Here is a 19,365-nt window from a genome sequence, read left to right as displayed (position 1 = left end):
CACATTAAACAACAGAAGCAGTTTCAGAAGCACACATTTTTTTTTTTTTTTTCAAAGCATTCATTTGAAGTACTCTGAATATGGGATGTGTGTGTTTTTCAGACATGTTTTATAGGAACACACAAATTTCTGGGAAGGCGCGGGGAGTATACACTTCTCATGATTAGCGTTCACAGTGCGATGAAGTAATGGTTACTTCGCGCACCCACCACTGCGTCCTGGAGAGCGTATGCACTCACCAGATGGAATCTCTGGAGTACTTCTTCAGCTCCTCGCCATCTTTATCGAAGTAACGGTCGATGGTGATGCTCTCGTCCGTGTCGTGAGCCGAGGCGTAGCAGGTCACCGGACGGCAAGGAATTCCAAGGGCGCGGCATACTGCAAGGGTAGAAAATAAAGAGTAAAAGGTTATTCTCTGTTGTTGTTTTTTTTAGTTTTCCCAACACAATAGAAAACCTTGAAGATTTGAAGATAATTACGAAGGCGATTCCAAGGAACTGTGCTTAGCAGTGCTAAAGTAATTACGATGAAGGGGCTGTCCCATCCGCCTTCTCGTGGTTATAGGAGAGGTGACATCATTGGGGCTGTGAAGCACGCTCCACCCAGGCCCTATTGGACCCGCCTAGCTTGTGAAAGCGGGAGTGTTCGGTCACGACGCATTACTCCAGAAAAGAATGACAACGTATACCACAGCAGCAGGAAAACATTGTAATGCTGCTACCGTCTGAAAAGGTGCCAACGAACTTTAACCGGGTTCGATACCAAGGCAGTATCATACTTTTCAGCTCTCAGTGAACTTTTCCGTAGTTCCATTGGTTGCGTGCTAACGTCAACCCTGCTCGTCAAAAAACCAGCGCTGCCTTATTGGGAGCCGTAACACTTGGCGTAACAGGAACAGGCAGTGAAATTTCATGGAAAGCAACACGGGCGCATAACACATTCAAGAATTTAGCCAAGACCTATACTTGTCAAATTCTTGGCTTGTAACCCACATGGTGGGCTTCCATTACATGTAGTAACTGTAATGGATTCCACTTGCACTGAATTCTCGTTATAGAGGCTGTTGTTGACCATATCTCTCAAGCTCACCGAGCTTCAAGATATAGGTACTTTCTTTCTACTGCTTTTATTTTCTGCGAAGGCGGAGAATGCACCGCCACCGCGGAATGACCGATTGAAGAAAACCAAATGCTTATGCGATATGTGCAACAAGTTTTTACGAGGTGAAAAAGCACCTCTTTGAGACCCTGTGTCATAATTAAAACCGGCTAAGAGGTGTCAGCTGGTTTCAGAATATAGTCGAACGTAAGCTGTGCAGCCTGGTGGAGGAATTGCTGTGCAGTTCCCCTCTATCTCGATGCGGCATGAGCCCGAAGTCGCAGTCGCGGTATCAGTAGCAGAACGCCCCTGCCACTACTTATACCGCGGCAAAAGAGAGGGTGCCCAGCAGACCTGGTATTTGCCGAGAAAATTTTGCCGCAGGTTCGGAGCTCACCGGTGTTGCAGACGCCGGAGAAGACCCAGCACTGGCCGTAGTTGACTGAGGCGCCTCCAGTCTTGACGTACTTCTCCAGGATGGCGCTGCTGCCGGTCCACATCCAGGGCGCTGTGCCGTCCTCGTAGTTGCCAGACCAGTTTCCCGTGACGACACCGCCGTCGTCAGCGCTGTTCACCTGCGTCGGGATCGGATGCCCCGCTTCTTGAGCGCACAGTTGAGCTGGAGAATGCACTGATCTCTAGCTACTGCTGCATCCAAAAGCCATGGTATTTAATCCGCTCTCGGTGTAAGCAGCTAGCATCGCTGTGCAAACTATCCAGAGCAGGTGTAAACTAACGAGCGACCGAGTACGCGAGCCTGCTCAGAAAGGAATCGAGACTGCCCGACGGCGTACGACTGGTCAGTTGCAACAGAAAGGGACACAACACAGTTAAGGGGCAGTGTCTGATATCTGTTATGGGAAGGAATGGATAGAAAAAAAAAGATGAAAGAAAATTGGACGCGCCGATTAAAATTTCTGGAGCACGGTTTTCAAATTGCCATATTTTCACGAACCTAAGCACCCTCACCCTCCCTATTCTCGCAAAAAAAAAAAAAAAAACAATTGAAAAAGATTGGCATGACCCCAAATGTTCCAAATCGTTTCGGCGCGGCTGGCCCCCACACAAGCAGCGCTGTTTCTTCGCATGTGCAAATCTCGATGAGGCGCCATGTGCAAGCTGGGGCCATCTGCCCGTGCCTCCTGGTATACTGGCACAGTCAGGCGGTGAGCGGTACGCGATATGCTAAATGTATCTTTTTAGCATTCTGTGTACTGTGTTACTTTTACCGGAACATCGGGGACAAAACTGCTTGAGTGCGGGGTTTACTAGGTTTTCTGTATTTACCGGAGGCGCAGGCTGTACCGAAACGCCCCTCTACAGCCGACGTCTTGCGTCTTACCTGGAGATAGAAATTCGCAAGCTACTGCGAGCAGAACTTAACAAAAGGCTGTGAATGAACCGAGGAAACGCATTTTTTTTTTTCTAATTCATCGTTCGAATGCCTTCGAACCGAATGTCATTCGACTTGAATGCCAAACCTGCGCTGCTACACGACGTGCTTCGAAAGCATTCGACTGAAATGTCATTCGAGTCGAATGAGCTACGCGAATACATTTGAAATTTTGGAATGCCTTTGAAATGCGAACAGAGGAAGCGCCGACCAATAGCAGGTCGCCTTCGCTTTGCTCCGCCCACAACCGAGCCGCAAGACCATGGCGAGGAGGCACGGCCGCTCAATGGAGGCCCACTGGCGAGGTATCGCGACCGCTTCGGATCTCTCGTGGTTGATTTCGATATCTGCTGTCCGCTTTCTTCTGCTGCTTATTTATCGAATAGCTCGTGTACTTGCTAAATGAGTGCTTGAATATAATATTACACAGCTTGGCGTTTACCGCGTTAGTGCGAAATTTGCACACGATTGCGCCCCGCGGTACGCTTGTTTACATCGATGTGTACAGAAAACCAACGCTCGTTTACATGACATGAAGCACGGTTGTACTCTACTGTTATAAAGTAATATCTTCACTTTCGAACCATTCGTACCATTCCTTGTTTACAGAGTACGACAACTCTGTATGAAGCGTTGATGCGATCGCCTTCCTTGAAAACAGTTTACAGTCGGGTTGGTGACGTTGCATAGAACTGGCGCTTTCGCTGATTCTCCCTGCTTTCTCCAACGTGACCATGCAATACTTGATATAGATCGCTTTAGCCATAAGTGTGTGCAGTTACCATCCGCGTTCACTGCAACAGCCTAATTTGTCCTCCGCAAGTGACGTTTCCTACTTTTGCTGGCCGCTTGCTCGGCAGTCAGAGTCATATCGACGTTTCCCGTTCATTGTATGCGTGCCCTGCCATGTAAGCAATAGTCGTTTTCAGAGCAATATTGCCAAAAATACACTCGATGACCATTTGCATTCACTAAAACTTGTGGACTGGCTCTAGAGAGTCACCGAAAGCGCGAGCCCTGCGTACTCGATCATAGGCTATAGCCGCGGGGAAGGGGGCTGCCGTCGAACAAAATGCAATCATTCCGCATGCGTTTATCGCTGGTTGAGTGTTCAAGTGTAAAATATAGCCGCTCGTTTCGCTTATATCCAATATGTATAACGCAGATACAAGCGCTGTCGTCACACCGTCGCCTCGTCAACCTAATGTTTTCGTGAAGCCACCGCGGTCTGTCGAGGACATGAAGGGCTGCCGTTCCAGTGTCGATGGCCCGTCGTAAACCATGTCGCAGTACTAATGCAGCGTATGGACGCTTTCGTACGATAAATGCCAGCAAATTATGGGACGCTACTCCATGTGTTGCATCGGCGCTTTTAGTTGGCCCTACGAAAGCGCGAACGAAATATACGGTGGCGACATCTAGATTTAAAATAAAAAAACCACATTCAGGCTTTTTTTTTTTTTTAACTCTCAAGCCAAAACTAGCCAAGTCGGACCGGGACCTTAGCCAGTCTCTTTGCTGCGGCAGTTTCGTTGTACTCCCCAACGTTGGTATTCCTGGGTTGAATACTTTTACCTTGTATTGCCGTCATGGTGAGTACCGGCCTCCTTTCAGCCCCGTACTCTCAAGCATATTTTTACGGTTACAAGCGTGTAATCAGTCAAACCAAGGCTACTCGTCAGGCTTAGGGACTGCGCTGCCGCCGTTCAAAATAAAAAACAAAGCAAATTATTCACTAATTATTTGAGCTGAATATTACACGAGGCAAAGAGAAGACTCCGTGTGCCATTTATAATTGGCAGCGCGCTCAAAAACGCGGTAACGAGGACAAATTCACTCTGAAGCGGGCGGCTTGGACGCCGCCATCTTGTCAACGCTGATCTCTCATCGTACGTGTGGGCCGGGAACGATAAACTCAAGTTTCGGTGTAAGCTGGCCGATCGTACGAAAGAGCTCGGTCTCGGGTATCGTATAGCGCATGCGCAGTGCGCATCACGATATTTTTGGCGTGCGCTATTCTTCTGCGTGTGTCTGTGTACGCTATACTAGGATGTGCTGGTGTTGCTGTCGGTCTAGCGTGACCGTGGGAACCACTGTCATTGCGCCGTTGTACTTTGTACGAACTGAAAACAAGCGAATATCAAGAACCAAAATTCGATGCAGCAGTGCCATTGCAATACCACGAGTTAATGATGAATGAAATGTGTTTGAAAACTGTCGTGTAGCGCCGCGGGAGCCCGTTGAGTCCGCGAATATCATTCGAAATTTCGAATGCCAATCGACTCGAATGTCATTCGAAGATACTCGTGTAGCACAGGTATAAGTACCGAACCCTGCCGGCGATGGCCGAATCCTACCTTCTATACAACGAAAGGAGCGGCTTACCCGCCGACCGGCGGACTTTCGCGAAACTATGCTCATTGCAGGAGCACGTACAGGATTACTACATAGAGGCTTCACAGTAGGGAGGGAGGGGAGACACATACAGCAGCCCTTTTGCAAGAGGATTACAGTGCGCTAACGCTGTAAAAGAGGGAAAACACACTGAACTTCTGGAAACTCACAGAACACTCGAGAAGAAGCCATTAAAATATAAATTACAAATGGCAAAGCGCTAGAGGCGCATTACATCTTTCGTGTATTCTTAGCTTCTACACTGCACACCCACTAAGTGTTTACCAGAGGCAAGTTGTTTGTTTAAAAAAGAATGCGGCGCGTGCCGTTTATTTCTGTATGAAGAGCGCATGCTGCAAAGGGGGCCAGGGCAGCTAAATACTGCCACAGTCTCTGTGCTCTTTTTGTTCGCGCACACCGTTATCTCGTTGCTCAGAAAGGGCACTGAATGTCGAACAGGTATATGCACACAATATACTATAGACAATGCCTAAAACTTAAGGACAGTGTAGTGCCTTTCCTAACTGCGTCGGCTGCCTCTGCGGGTGAGCCACCGCTTATCACCAGCCTGAAATGCATAGGGCAGTGGAATGCAGCGACAAGGTCGGCGTCTCTTGTTTTTCTTTTTTCTTTTTGCGCCCTTCAGCTCGCAAGCGGCTTATCGAAGTCTCACTTACGGTTCTACGGATTCCTTACGAGATTCGGGCAAGGCTAGACATTACAAATCTTTTCCAGCGCTGTGGCGGATATTCGGTGAAAAAGCCCCCCACCAGAAAACCATGGGAAATTCAAATTTTTCAGCGCCGAGACACCCACAAATGCATTGCGCTAACAGGACGCCCTCCTCTCATCAGCTGTGATTAAAACCGATTCTGTGGTCTGTCTACTGTTACCCAACTTGTCGAATTTTTTCATGACCTCGCACAGGGAATCAACAACCAAAGTCAATTAGATGTAATATTTTTAGACCACTCGAAGGCCTTCGACCTTTATTTCGACCGAGTCTCACACGCTAAATTGCTCTTTATGCTTAACTGTGCACTTGAGCCCGTCAGATGGATAGCCGACTACTTTCCGAACGCCGGCAGTTTGTGCAATATGGAGACCACGCGCTTTTGATACTGTCTCGGTTGAATCTGGCGTTCCGCAGGGCTATGTGCTGGCACTATTCTTATTCCTATTTTTTTTTAAATGACATAGCGCATCACCTGGAGGTTAACATACAATTGTTCGCAGACGACTGTGTGCTTTATAAAAAAATTAACGCTCCCAAAGACCAGGCAAAGTTGAACACGGAGCTCAACAACGTCGTGCGATGGTGCAATAATTGGCAAATGTCTATCAATTAAAAAAAAAAAAAACTGTTTCTATATCAGTAACAAAAAACAAAAGTTGAAGCTTAGCTTCTCTTATGGCTGTGGCAACCTCTTTCTTGAAATTGTAACGGAAAAGAAATACCTGGGTGTAACGATTACACAAGACCTTGGTTCCAATGCTCATGTGCACCATATCACCAAAAAAAAAAAAAAAAAAGCGATGAAGAGGCTATTCTTTCTTAAACGCGTCCTATGTTACCCCACTCACGAAATCAAACTGCTCGCTACAAGGCTTTCATCCGTCCAATTCTAGAGTATGCGAACATCGTTTGGTACCAGTTTTTACGAAAACCCGCCGGTGTGGCGCAGTGGTTACGGCGCTCGACTACTGATACCCAAGGACGCGGGATCGCATCCCGGCCTCGGCGGCCGCTTTTCGGTGGATGCGAAAAGCAAGGCGCCCGTGTGCTGTGCGATGTCAGTGCACGTTAAAGAACCCCAGGTGGTCGAAATTTCCGTAGTCCTCCACTACGGCGTCTCTCATAGCCTGAGTCGCTTTGGGACGTTAAACACCACAAACCGACCAAACCGACCAGTTTTTACGAAAAGATATAGTCATGCTCGAGTCGGTGCAATGGAAAGCGGTTTGCTTTATCGACAACAAGTATCGGCGCACCGACTCTCCCACGGAGCTAATTTCACGCGCAGGCCTAACCACACTATCAAGCCGAGCAACCCTGCATAGATTAAAATTCCTATATACGTTTGTTCTTTATGCGCTGAAAATAAATACTGTAATTTATGTCAGCTTCAGCCGTTCTAGAGCAACAAGACTCAACCATGACTACACGCTCGAAGAGTACTCTTGTACCAACAATGTACACTATTATTCTTTTTTCCCTCGGGCTGTGCGTGAATAGAACGCTCTGGATAGCTTTGTAACATCGTAGGATACGCTGGAAAGTTTTATTAGGCTCGCTAGGGAGTCGCTGCTGTCAACAAGCCAAAGTTCTTGCTTTCTTGTAGATCTTCCTCAAGGGTTTATGTTTCTTTTTCTTGATTATAGGCAAATTTGTTTTCATTATATACCGGTTAATTCTTATATGATGTGACTAAACTCAGTTTTAGAACGATTGCCTCAGTATGCACTCAAAAGGGCCAGCTTGAATAAATAAAATGTGGTAAATTCTTTAAAGTACGATGGCACCAAATGCGGTTCATCTGTTCTTAAGTATACTGGACAGCCCTTGCACAAAAGCGCACTTTGATGGTCAGTGTGTAAATTTTTTTTTACTTGATGTATACGTCAACAACAAACGTTTTTGCAACTCTTTTCATTGTATACCTGATTGTACTGTTCCTGCGTGACCCGATGACACACTGGTTCATCTGGTTTTAATGTACACTTGTATACGTCTTGTATATGAACCCATCCGGTAAGAATCTCCAGTAGGGATTGACAGTATACGCTAAATAAAAATAAGAATAAATAAAAAGTGCGCAATGCAGATTTAGCTAAGGGATGTCAGAGATTGCCTTAAATAATTCTTGCGGGGTCAACGCAACCCAACTCGTAGACGTTCGGTAGAGATGCAGACGTGTCTACAAAAAAAGTAATAATTTCATGGAAGGCAATAACGTCCCAGAGTTTTGTGACGGCTTTCACAGAGCCCTCTGATCAGGTACGTGGCGCCTCCATATTACGCTGACTGGGTAATCATAAAACGGGGGAAAAAACTTGAAATAATGACGCAACACATTCAGAGCCACGTTGCTAATATGCGCCAGCATTTTTCGGCAGAATCAAACAGCCGTCTAAAAGATGAGTAGCTACGCGCTTCTTATACGACTTGCTCCTTACTCGTATCTTACGCGATACCAATCTCTGCCTCTCACACAAGGCAAAGTCGCTTGCAAATTCGAGAAATAGCGCATTTCCTGTAGTGAATGGCTGATTTATGAGAAGGTGCTTGTCATGAAAAATTTGGTTTCAGAGCGATTATTTTTCTATGTTACTTTCTGCCACATGCCTACGTTACATTCTATACCACAAGTTACTACGCGCGGTCCCCCAGGTCAGCGACGTACGGAGCATCCGCTCTTGCCCCCCGCGTGTCAGCAAAAACGGGCAGCGAGGCAGTGAAGGCGTAACGGCCGATCGGTTTCCAGAAAGGCCCACTTACCATCGCAGAGACGGTTCGAACCACTTTCACCGGATTGGCCCTGGCGGCGTAAGTGAGGTTGGACTTGTCCAGGATGAGCGAGCACGCGGGCAAAACCATGTCTCCAAACTGTTTGGTGAGCGAAAGGAAAGCGGAAGCGCCGTCAACAACTTAGCATTTGCGACTCGCTGCTCTTTCTTGTCCGACTATAAACAGCTTTCTTGTTTGCCCTCTTTCGATTGGGCTATTTGTCCTCTTATAATTCACAGTGAGAACCGGAGTGCCTGAGTATGCAAGAGGAACAACTTTTTTTTTTTTGTACACTGCTTTGAATTGATGACTAACCTTGCTTTTTTGCAGAAATGGCCGAACTATATATGAGCGCAAACGCTTTAGCTCACAATGCAGATATATATATATATATATATATATATATATATATATATATATATATATATATATATATATATATATATATATATATATATATATATATATATATATATATATATATATTTTTTTTTTTACGCTACGAAAACTCCACAAATGCCGGGAAAAGGTTTAAGATCAGTAGTGAGACTGGCACTCGAGCCTATATCTGTTTGGGCATACTTGAAATATATACTTGAGAGTATGGATTTCGTCTGCACCTACAAGCTATCTCACACGTTTTTTGAGAAGTACTTCATATGTGTTTTTTCATTATTACTTTTTTTTTGTGTGGGGGGGGGGGGGGTGGCTTTTGTCTTCAACGCAGCTTTGTTTTCTTAAGCGTGTCGGGGATCTTTGTAAGGTGACAGAAACCCCCCGCCCTTAGCCAAGAATTTTACCTATGTCTTTTTCGTCGATTCAATATGCGCCCAGTGCTGCTCAGTGCTATGACTCTGCTCTCCAGCCTGCTCCCTCTTGCACGATTGTTGTAGTGAACTCAGGGTATGTCGTGGCAGTTTTATTTGTGATTATGCAAATGCCCTAAGTTACGTTAAGGATCTTCGTTTTGCTTTTTTCTCGATTTTTTTTTCTTTTTCAAAGGACGAGCGGATGCAATGACTTGCAAGTGAGCTATTTCTGGATGATGATGCTAGTCTTAATACGTGCGGTGCAGCATCATTTATGTCGGCAGATTTACCTGTCCGAAAATCCATTGCCGCCCTTCTGGCTGCTTCCAGGATCCCATGTAGATCTTTCCAACGTCGTTCAGGACGTACTCGCGGCGCCAGTCTTCGTTGTCCATGTACACCAAATCGTCTGAAGCAAAGTTTCGAGGTTAGAACACCTTACACACGCAAGGCTTTTCAAGTTACACTTTTATAAAAGCCAGATTTTTTTTTTTCTCTCTTTTTTCTTCGCAGCAAAACGTTTCTCAAGCAGAGGTACTAGCTACGTGTCCATGAATTGCCCTCTAATTGGTTCTCACGCTGAGCGGATTACTTATTCCTTCTTTATATTTAGAAAGCAGCGACGCAAGATAACTAGGCGGGTGAGTTTGTGATACATTTTTCAAAAATCTTTTCCTTTTTTTGGAAAGCGACGTAAGGAACATGCTTGATACACAGGGTGAGAAAAAGAGGAATGACACGCCTTGCATCATGCTCTGACCGTACAAACGGGGACGATATTTATCAGGATTTTGTTGAAACATTAGCCAACTGGAAAGGTTGAATTACCACTCATATATTTTTTTAGACAGCATACGTCGTTAGCATGGGTCGACAAGTGTCTGGAAAGGGAGCACCATTCTGGTTTATCATTGATTGAGTAGAATGATAATGATAATTAAACGAAGAGGAATGAAAATACATGCTGCAGCGGATGATGAACGTGGATAGTTTTCAGCTGCGTACTGAAGGCAGCGACAGCGTTGCGCATCACCTCTACTGAAACGCAACCTGATCTCCGGAAAGATGAGAGAAAGAGGGCAACGAAAATGCTGTTAGGAGATGAAGCACGGCGCACCTTTGCACCACGGGTTGAAGAGCACGTAGATGTCGAACGGGTGGCGGAACTTGTCTCTGGCCTCTGGATCGGCGCTCGTCCGGCTCAACACGGCCATGCGCCACAAGCCCACGCTCACGCCGACAGGCACGAACACCTGGAGCGACAGCACGGCGCGGTCGTGGTGCGTCACGCGCACGTCCCAGCTCTGCCGGGGGCGCGTGAAGTCGCCCTTGGTGTCTGGTACACGCAGGCTCACGAAGGTGCCTTTGCTCATCTCGGGGTTGGGACCTGCACAACGGTGCCAGAGACCAACGAACAATCAGAATCGATAAATAATAAACATAAAGGTAATCAACAATAGGCCATACACATCGCCTAACAAAAAAACAGGATTTAGCACGTGGACTGTTGCAGGGAACGCACACGCATCGCGAAATTATACTAGTCCGCTTAACTTGACTAGCTCTGAAAACATGCGTTCAAGTGAATTGGTTGAGAATATAATGTCTTAGGCTGGATGAGGTTACTTTGTTCCACACTGATTACTCACACCAGTCGTATGAACGTGAAGTTTCTGAACTTTTACCTCAAATAAGACTTATATTCCCGGCAACCGCGTTGGTCTATTTCTTCTCTCATGATGCGGCCTTTCGGAATAACGTGGCGCCCCACAGATTGAGGTTGTGGAACAGTGGCCTAGTTGGCATCGTCCTAAACGAAAAGGCCGAGCAAGACGACGCCCCCGTACGCATACTCCACGTCCTCGCTACCCCATGTGCGGCCGAAGCAAGAACGTTACAGTCACAAAAACGCTTGCCGTAAAACAAAATTTGGTTTACGCCCATTTGCGACACGCTGTAAATCTTATTCGTCGTTGCAGGTTTCTCTCTATTAAACTAAATAGCAATATGATTTGTAGAATGCATCGATCTGCAACCTGTACAGTTGGTTAGTAAAATACTTCGTTGTTAAAAGTACAAGGTATTCATCTAGCTGATCAGATACTCTTAATACGTTACAACAAAAAGAAAGAAAACTGCAGGGCTTTATAAGGTATCAAGCATAGACTGCAGTCCTTCAGGCAATTCATTCTGCAAGTATGGTGTAATGTCAAAATGAGGCATCATATCGGCCTTCTCATCAGTTATCGACAGACCCTTTCGTTTCTTTCTTTCAGTACCCTACATAAAGAATAATATCCAGGAGGTGTACGTGATCTTACCGATGCTGAAGTCGAGGTTAACGATGTCGGTGCCTGGCTGGTAATCCCGCTTGAAGCGCAGGGCCAGAAAGAAGGACTGGCCTCGACGAATAATGAGCGGTGCGTCGCGCGACTCCAGGTTGTCGAACATTTCCGTGTGGTGCTGCTTCGCATTGTCCTTGGCGTACATCTCCACGGCGTCCACCTTAATCGCATCGCCTGCGCAGAGGTCACCACCACTGTTTGCAGATGTCATTTTTCATCGGCTCGTTAAAGTGTCTTTCATACTGTTCATGTTTTCTTCGCCCCCCCCTCCCCCCTCCCTTTTTTTTTTTTAACGACTGCTCTGCGTGGTTACATGCTTGAGAAGTCATTATTCCTTTTTCTCCTCCTCGCATTCTGGGTCAATGTTGGCAATGGTGGGCATAACTTACCGCGTGGGTAGTGTTTCATAATTCCTCTACATTAAGACATTTGCTTTACTTGAACCGGTACACCTTTAACGTGTTAAAATAAGGAAACGTAGCAAAATCATTCATACTTATAAAGTAGCATCCTAATGTTAAAGGATGGCATAATATCTGCTTTATTTTTAATTTCATTTTCAACGCGAAAGCAGTTATTCCGCTGCATGCACAACAGTTTACGCCACAAATATTTAGGATGCAGCTGTTGTTAGATTTCTGAGTTAACAATAATCCTGCTAAACGTAAGCCTAAACCTGCGTATCTAATGACATTCAGCGCTACATACAAAAGCAAAATAAAAGACAGCTTCGTCGTAGGCCCGTATATGTTGCCCAGGAGCTGCCCTCTTGAAATGCCGCATTACTCAGAGATACCTAGGCAAACTGACTTGTATTAAATCCAGGACGAAATACAAACGGGCAAACATTTAATCACTCATGCTGAGCGTTAGCGCATGTTTAAATGAGAAAGGAAGTCAGCTTCTAGCACATATATGTTGTATACAACACATAAACCATCATGCGGCTGAAGAACTCCGTCATCATTTAGCATGTATATTATAGAACCTGACGAGGCACGAAGCTCATTTTGCAACACTTACGTACCTCGAGTACAGCTTAAAGCGGAGCGTGATTCCAGTTCATCGCAAAGTCGCTTTGCACGCGCGTACTCGAGTGGACTTGACATAGCACAACTCGATATGAGGAAACGTGTGGCGCGGCGCTAGCTGGATTGGCTCGGAAAATTGGAACCTTTCTACTCCGAGAAAGCACTGCGATCGCTAATAAAAAGAAATCATCAAAGGGTTGCCGTTGGTGTCTCTGCCTTAGCAGACAGAAGCGGCTTCTCTGTATTTCGCAGTGTACAGATGTTAACGCCAGCTAAAAATGAGCAAGAAGAGTGTTTGCTCTTGAGACGAAAGGACTCAGCACACCCGCGCTATCGAAATAAGCGATAGCATTGTGCGAGGGCTCTCCTGAAGAGCGCGAGTGTCTCGCTACGTGAGCGGAGAGTGTGAATGAGCCGAGCCAAGCGCCTCTCGAAAGAGTGCTAAGGAGGCGAACACAGTGGCCAGCGATTACCTCCTGTGCGGCGCAAACGGTTGTTTTTTGACGCCAGCACCGACTAGTCAAAACAGCTTTGTGACAAATAGGATTTCCGGAGAGCTGCGACACGCGTGGAGGGTTCCCATCGTTCGCAATCACCTCGGTGCTTTCCTCGGCGTTCCGCTTCTTCTCGTTGCTTCCTCTCGTACTCTTTGCGCATGCGCTCCAGAACGGCCGCCATGTGCGCCCTGTAGGCGTCCGAGGTTGGGTCGTTCAGATGGCGCCTTCCGTGACCAGACATGTTGGTGCTCCTCTAGTCACTTTCCTGCAAGAAGGAGGGGATAGGAAAAGAGAAACGGGCGCATATTGGATATACAAATCAGAATCCATCGCACCAGTTTAGGATTCTTCTCTGTTCTTCTCGAGGTACCCTACCCTGTATTTGAGGTGGAAAACTGCGTGTTTTGTTTGTTTCCACGGGCTGCCAAATTAGCGGCGTCCAGAAGCAACCAGAAAGAAAAGAAATGTTTGTGCACATGGCGCATATTTTTTTGTATGACATTACACTCAGCCAACAATATATAAGTTATCAGAATGTTATCCGACACCTCTCCGATGAACCACCGCGCGGATAACACGGCAGAGAGCCAATAAAGGTGACACCTCGTCAATAAATTACAAAGTGTGACCGCCACCCAAGGAAAACATCAGCCGTTTATTGCTACGTGTGTTGAATATTTCGGTTGGCCCCTGTAAAGCGCCTTCCTTCCAGCTATTTTTTTTTCTTTTTTTTTTTAATTTCGCGTGTTCTACGGGACAACACAAGACGTTTATTTTACGTTCCTTTCTGCGGCGCTTCCCTCACTGTTTATTGCCGCGGCATTCTTTCCGCTCTGCCGCAGTGGCCCTTTTTCGTGCGCTGGCACCAAACGAAAACCAACGCGCAGCAGAGATGTATTTTAGGAGCTCCGTGGTGATCATATGTTTCATGGCGCGCGTGCCAGCCTCCAGACATCCAAGATAAACAGTGCCCGCTTGGCTTCGTCTAGCCAACGCGGCTCCGGGGCCTCCGCCGTGCTGCTGACCACCTCCTGCCCTCTTAGTCGGTTGGAGTGCTTGAAATATACGCGCGGTGTGTCCGCTAAGGAAGCCGTCCAATGCCGCCCGGCTCAATGCGTTACACCGAATTCTTTCTATCATGCTCGAATTGCGAAAACCGGACTGCGTGGAGAGCAGGGTTACCATGTGGCCGACTGCCTCTGATATATAAGCGAAGCATAGTGCGAATGTAGCCGTTCACTATGCCATTTGACTCCAGCAACCCCTAGGAATGCGAAAATGTGGTTTAGAATTCAGAGTACAATTTTTATTAACAGGTGATTGCGATAGGTCATGTTCTTTATCTTTACCAGGCGTGCATGCTTTGCTCATTGAAAATGGTTGAGACGTGGGCCCGTCTTGCATGTGGTTCTCGAAACAACTTCGATGCTGTCAAATTAAATTCATATTGCTATGCCTATCCCTTTGGGTAGGCATGCACATTTGCCCGATCGGTGCAATGAGGCTCTGGCCTTACTGCTAAAATGCGATGCGACTGCTAATTAGAGCCAAGTGCCACAAAGTGTTACACGTCTGGTTGCGCGCCCGAATGAAAAGCTGTTATGTTCTCATGCCTGTAGTGAAAAGCACCATTAGTCTTCATCAACTGCATCCCCACTCTCCTCTCATTTGCCCTTTCTGTGCTTTCTTCTACGCAGCCGCAAGATGTGTGTGAACCAGCCCTCGTGAAGAAAGGAAGCCAGCGGCAGCTTCATCATTTTCCACTCATCTTTTGCTGTGAGACGGACCGCTAAAGAGCGCCGCTAATTGCTGCCGCTAATGTACTTGAGAACAGTGCGCCCATTTCGGACAGCAAACTGGGACAAATTGACTGTGTACACGGTTTTATAGATGTTTCCGGTCGGTTAAGCTTCGTTCGGCAGCAGTCGGCTGCAATGACCTTAGTCTGCAAATTAAAACTAATTATTCCTTCAAAGTACACATACTTAACCACGTTAACCGAAGCGGTGGCCTTGTAGTAGAGCATCCGCCTCGCATTCGGGAGGTACTGGGTTCGATTCCTGCTACCGCCGGGTACCCACTGGTTTTCAATGGGTACAAGCTTTCCCCCGGCCTGATGCTCGGCTCTTCTGGGGTGAAATGCTTGGGAAAAAGGGCCACATAGTGGGCTTTTGCTGCGCGAGGCGGACTTATTGTTGTCCGATGGCGGAACGGATCACTGCCACATCGGCGCAACTATTTGGGCCGTGACCCGTGGCCCACGGACAGCCTTTATGAAGAGTTTACGTTAACTTGTCCTGAGTACTCACATATCCCAATACTGGTATAGTCATAGAGTGGATGCAACATTGTCCACACACTTCGACTATATTCGTAACAAGGCTTGCAGAGAAGTGAGTGTAATTCTTAGCATGGGGGGGGGGGGGGGGGGGGGGGGTTCTGGCCGGGGGGGGGGGGGGAGGCGAAGAGATGCCGGGGTCGTTTACAAAGTCTGCCTCTGAAGAGAGCAACAGTAGTTCTGCGACAGGTAAGTACGGTAAAGAAGTCACGAACATAATTATAAAAGACATAATCCTCACGAAAAAGGTTTCTCCTAACTTTCTGCAACAATATACGCAATTCTTGGTTCGGCACGCCAAAAACATCCGCGCAATAACGAAACGTTGACCTGCACGTGCCATCTAACCGCGATGCAAGGCTTGTAACTAGGTTTAAAAAAGGGGGTTCTCCCACGGCGCTCCCTGAGCCACATACACGGGGAATGCTGCCGGAGGGAGTTTATTTTGAGCGAACAGAGAGCCTGTCTCAAATGCAGCATTGCCACGTCCTCCATCACGGCGCTCTGCTCATGGCCTAGATTCTGCGATAACTGAGGCCCCCTCGCGTAATCGTTCCTAATGGTGCCTATCGCCGCGCCTATCATATGCGTCTACATTTACAAGCGTTGGCCTACTGCCGTGCGAGTAGCTTCCATCTAAGCGATTTTGCTGCTGCTGTCAGATGCGCAGGCAGTGCATTATCTCCCGCATAATAGCCGCACAATAGCTCACTGTCCTCCGCAGGACAGCGGTCAAGGAACAAAAGGGGTGATATATCGGTTGGTGCTTATACAGTTAGATTTACATGAGAAGGGCAACAGATGCATGTACAGCTATTACCTATGTGGGAAAAAAATCGCAGCCAAACTGCAAGTTGCCTCCCAAACCACGTTGGGATTTGTAGTGGTATGTTACGAGAGAGGAAATCCCGTTTAAATCTTGTCCCAGCCGTCTGCTCTGTATGTCGTTATCCATTTCAGTAAAACGTATCACTGGAGTAGTTTGTTCGACACAGTTTAAAAGTAAAGTAGTGTGAACATGAAGTGTGAACATGAGTGAACATGTAGTGTGACTACACGATGACAAAAAAACAATACGACGTTCATCGACGAGAGTTAATCTATCGTGTTGTCACCTTGAAGTCGTGTGGCCGTTTGAGTTCGCGCATTTTTACTTTTAAAGAATGCTTTGTCTTGGTTTGGTTTGGTTTACAAGAATTAAAGTCCCTTCGCCTTGTTCTCTGTGATCTGCAGTTGAGCCTCATGATTGAGGACGGAAGAAAACTTTTTGTTTCTTCGCCTGTGTACAGTCAACAGTTCCTTTCTTTATGCAGTTTGATCCACGATAAATTTCAATTCTTACTGTTTATAAGCAGCGGACAAGTTATTATTTGATGTCAGTGAAATACAAAGGTAGTTTACTTCAAGAGCGATGTCGCGTTTTGCTTAACGGCTGCAAAATTATCAATTATGCTGACTGCGAACCAAGGATGCTAAAACTTTATCTGCATGATGCTTTGACATTACGAAGTGTGACATTACGAACACACTCTCATGAGGATTGAAATTTATGTTCGTACTGTCTCAAACTGAATGCCTTTTTTAAATATATAACGCAACACAAGCTAACCATCAGCAGAGCTGTATATAACGCAAATAAAAAAACAAAAACCGGTTGCGACGGCGCAGCCAAGTTTTTTTTTTTCTTCTTACCTTGAAGACATGTAGCAGCTTATCTATATCTGACGACCAAGCTAAGAAATGAATTCCAACGTGAAAAGATCCAAAGGGACTAGAACTGAATTTCAATTATCAATTTCAAGAGGAATCAGTATCAACTTGCCCAGTCGTTCTTTTCTAGCTGAAAAGTATTTTTCTCTGAAAAGGTGTTTTTGTTTAAACAATGTTAACATGACCTGTCTACTCCGGAGCATTCATTACTTGTTCCTGCCTACCCTACCATTCTAAGCGTTCAATAATTGGAGAGTATTTCGAAACGAACTGTTGTCGCGGAACAGTGCCGAAGGTATACCCCTCGGGGTACCGTTGTCCGAAGAAACAAGCAGGACGCCTACGCGCATAGAAACACGTGTGCGCCCCCTTTCAGGGGTCACGGCCGATATGTGCATAAACAGTTGCCTTGTTTGTTGAGCACGGAGCGGACGGGCATCGTCAATTATACCGTCTCGCATAAATTAACGAGGCGCCATCGCTCGTTCTCACCGGCTGCCAGACCGCTTCGGGGCTCTCTTCGCGCGTTGCGAAGTCATTAGCCTGCACCGCTGGGCTCCTTGTGCTGCAATACCTTCCGGTGCAGAGCCCGCAATCACGTTGATAACGCGGGTATAAAGTGCTGCGCGTGACCAGTGACCACATGGTTATAGCTTAGTCACACTGTTCTCGTCCACAAAACCACGTACGCGGCTCCCTTTCTGTTAGGAATAATTAACACGAAGCAAGACGTTATTTATCGCGCACATTTATTAATTACAACGCCCGCAATGTCCACAAGGACACAAGTGGCCGGGTTCATTTAAAGTCACAATCGGCACGTCAAGCGCGATTACAATGCGCTCGTTCATGGACACTAATAAGAGACGGCAGCAGATACATAAAAGTTGCATCAAACATGTCGATTCCTGTCGAAACAAAACCAGCACTAAATTAGAAGCGTTGTTGCTAGTTCAGGAAAAATCGCTAGCTCGTAGGCGCAAGCCGTTTGAGGTTTCTTTGGACGCTCGAACCACGAAGAGAAGTTCTCAAAGCGCTCAAGCCTCCCCCTTTCTTAACATGTGTAACCCCGTCAAAAGTGGTTGTGTTTCTCTAAGCTATGCTCTTGCCGGCTACGCTAACTTTAGCCTTGAGCTCTCCCCGCGACTGCATTGTAGAAATTTCGATCTGAGTTGTCGTAACTGTTCAGTAACGGGAGAGCCCTAAAAAGTATCGCATCTCATATAAATAGTTACGAAAGCTGCCATTTAATTTGGGGCTCTACCTACATTTTGGTTCTTCGGAAGGCAGAACGCAGAGAAACTGACTATAGCCTCTTTGCAATGCAACGTGCTGGCTGGCTTTCACCTGTACAATGTATGAAGTTCCGCCGTTCAACTTCGCAATTCGCAGTGAAAAGTAAGCCAATGTGTCTGATATAGTGGTGCCCATTTTATATAGCGCTCCGGCTGAAAAAAAAAAAAATCTCATCTCTTGTCGGTGGGGCCCCTTCAATCGTCACACTAGTTACCCTCCTCACGTCACTTTCAAGGAAACGTTGCAGGACGCCGACTTCTGGCATATCAACCCTGTACTGCCATATGCATGGTTGCAGAAGTTTCCATTTTTCTCGGTACACTCTCTGCAACACAGTTATTAGGCCAACGGGCATGCCTGACATCGTGACGACACAGAGAGGGGGTCTCCCCGAAGGGGCTCACTGCGCTGGAGAGAAGCGCGCCTCCGCATCGCGCAGGGCGACGCTCGCCGCCTTTTCCCGGGCGCGTGGGCTGCCTCGCGAGCCCACAAACGCGCGCATCCTCCTTTGCGCAAGCCAGACACTCACACTCGGAGAGACGCGCGCTGATCAAACAAAAGCGAGGGTAATCCGGTGCGTTGTCAAACGCAGGCTGCCCTCGAAGTGCAGAGTGAGGGTACGGAAACCTGCATGAATCATCTTTCGTCAAACATCTCCGGCACTGCTCTCGACCGTGCCGGATTCTGTTCAAACAGCACGCGTCCGTTATTTTTAGCCCGAGTTGCGTTTTCCCGGAACAGCATTGTAAGAGGCTTGACGATGCAGACCTAGAAATCCTTTTTGTTTATGAATTCTTTAGGAAGGCGGGCATAAAATTGAAAACGAAGAGTGTTTTTCTCAAATGAAGGACTGAAAATTACCTCGAATATTGCTAATAAGGTTTTAATTTAGCTCGTAGGGCTGACTGAGGCTGATAAAACTTTATTGCGAATAAGCGTGGAGATG

The 19,365-nt window shown here is 46.7% G+C and overlaps 1 protein-coding gene across 1 annotated transcript in view; it reads right to left on the bottom strand.

The window, feature by feature from the left end:
* The window catches only part of LOC146205954 (hemocyte protein-glutamine gamma-glutamyltransferase-like), a 35,980-nt gene that overhangs the window by 6,104 nt on the left and 10,511 nt on the right, over positions 1 to 19,365 (bottom strand). Inside the window, exons 2-8 of the mRNA XM_084590621.1 lie at positions 13,175 to 13,340; positions 11,524 to 11,721; positions 10,320 to 10,589; positions 9,493 to 9,611; positions 8,385 to 8,492; positions 1,496 to 1,673; positions 240 to 378 (exon numbers count right to left, since the gene is read on the bottom strand). Of these exons, the coding sequence (XP_084446747.1) occupies positions 240 to 378; positions 1,496 to 1,673; positions 8,385 to 8,492; positions 9,493 to 9,611; positions 10,320 to 10,589; positions 11,524 to 11,721; positions 13,175 to 13,316 (1,154 nt within the window). The 5' untranslated portion in view covers positions 13,317 to 13,340. The remainder of the gene's footprint in view (positions 1 to 239; positions 379 to 1,495; positions 1,674 to 8,384; positions 8,493 to 9,492; positions 9,612 to 10,319; positions 10,590 to 11,523; positions 11,722 to 13,174; positions 13,341 to 19,365) is intronic.

The sequence above is a fragment of the Amblyomma maculatum genome, chromosome 1 (assembly GCF_055883805.1).
Source record: "Amblyomma maculatum isolate TAMU_Amacu chromosome 1, ASM5588380v1, whole genome shotgun sequence".
Classification (NCBI taxonomy): domain Eukaryota; kingdom Metazoa; phylum Arthropoda; class Arachnida; order Ixodida; family Ixodidae; genus Amblyomma; species Amblyomma maculatum.
The sequence above is the reverse complement of the archived record's forward strand: the minus strand, read 5'-3'. Positions and strand labels throughout refer to the sequence as shown.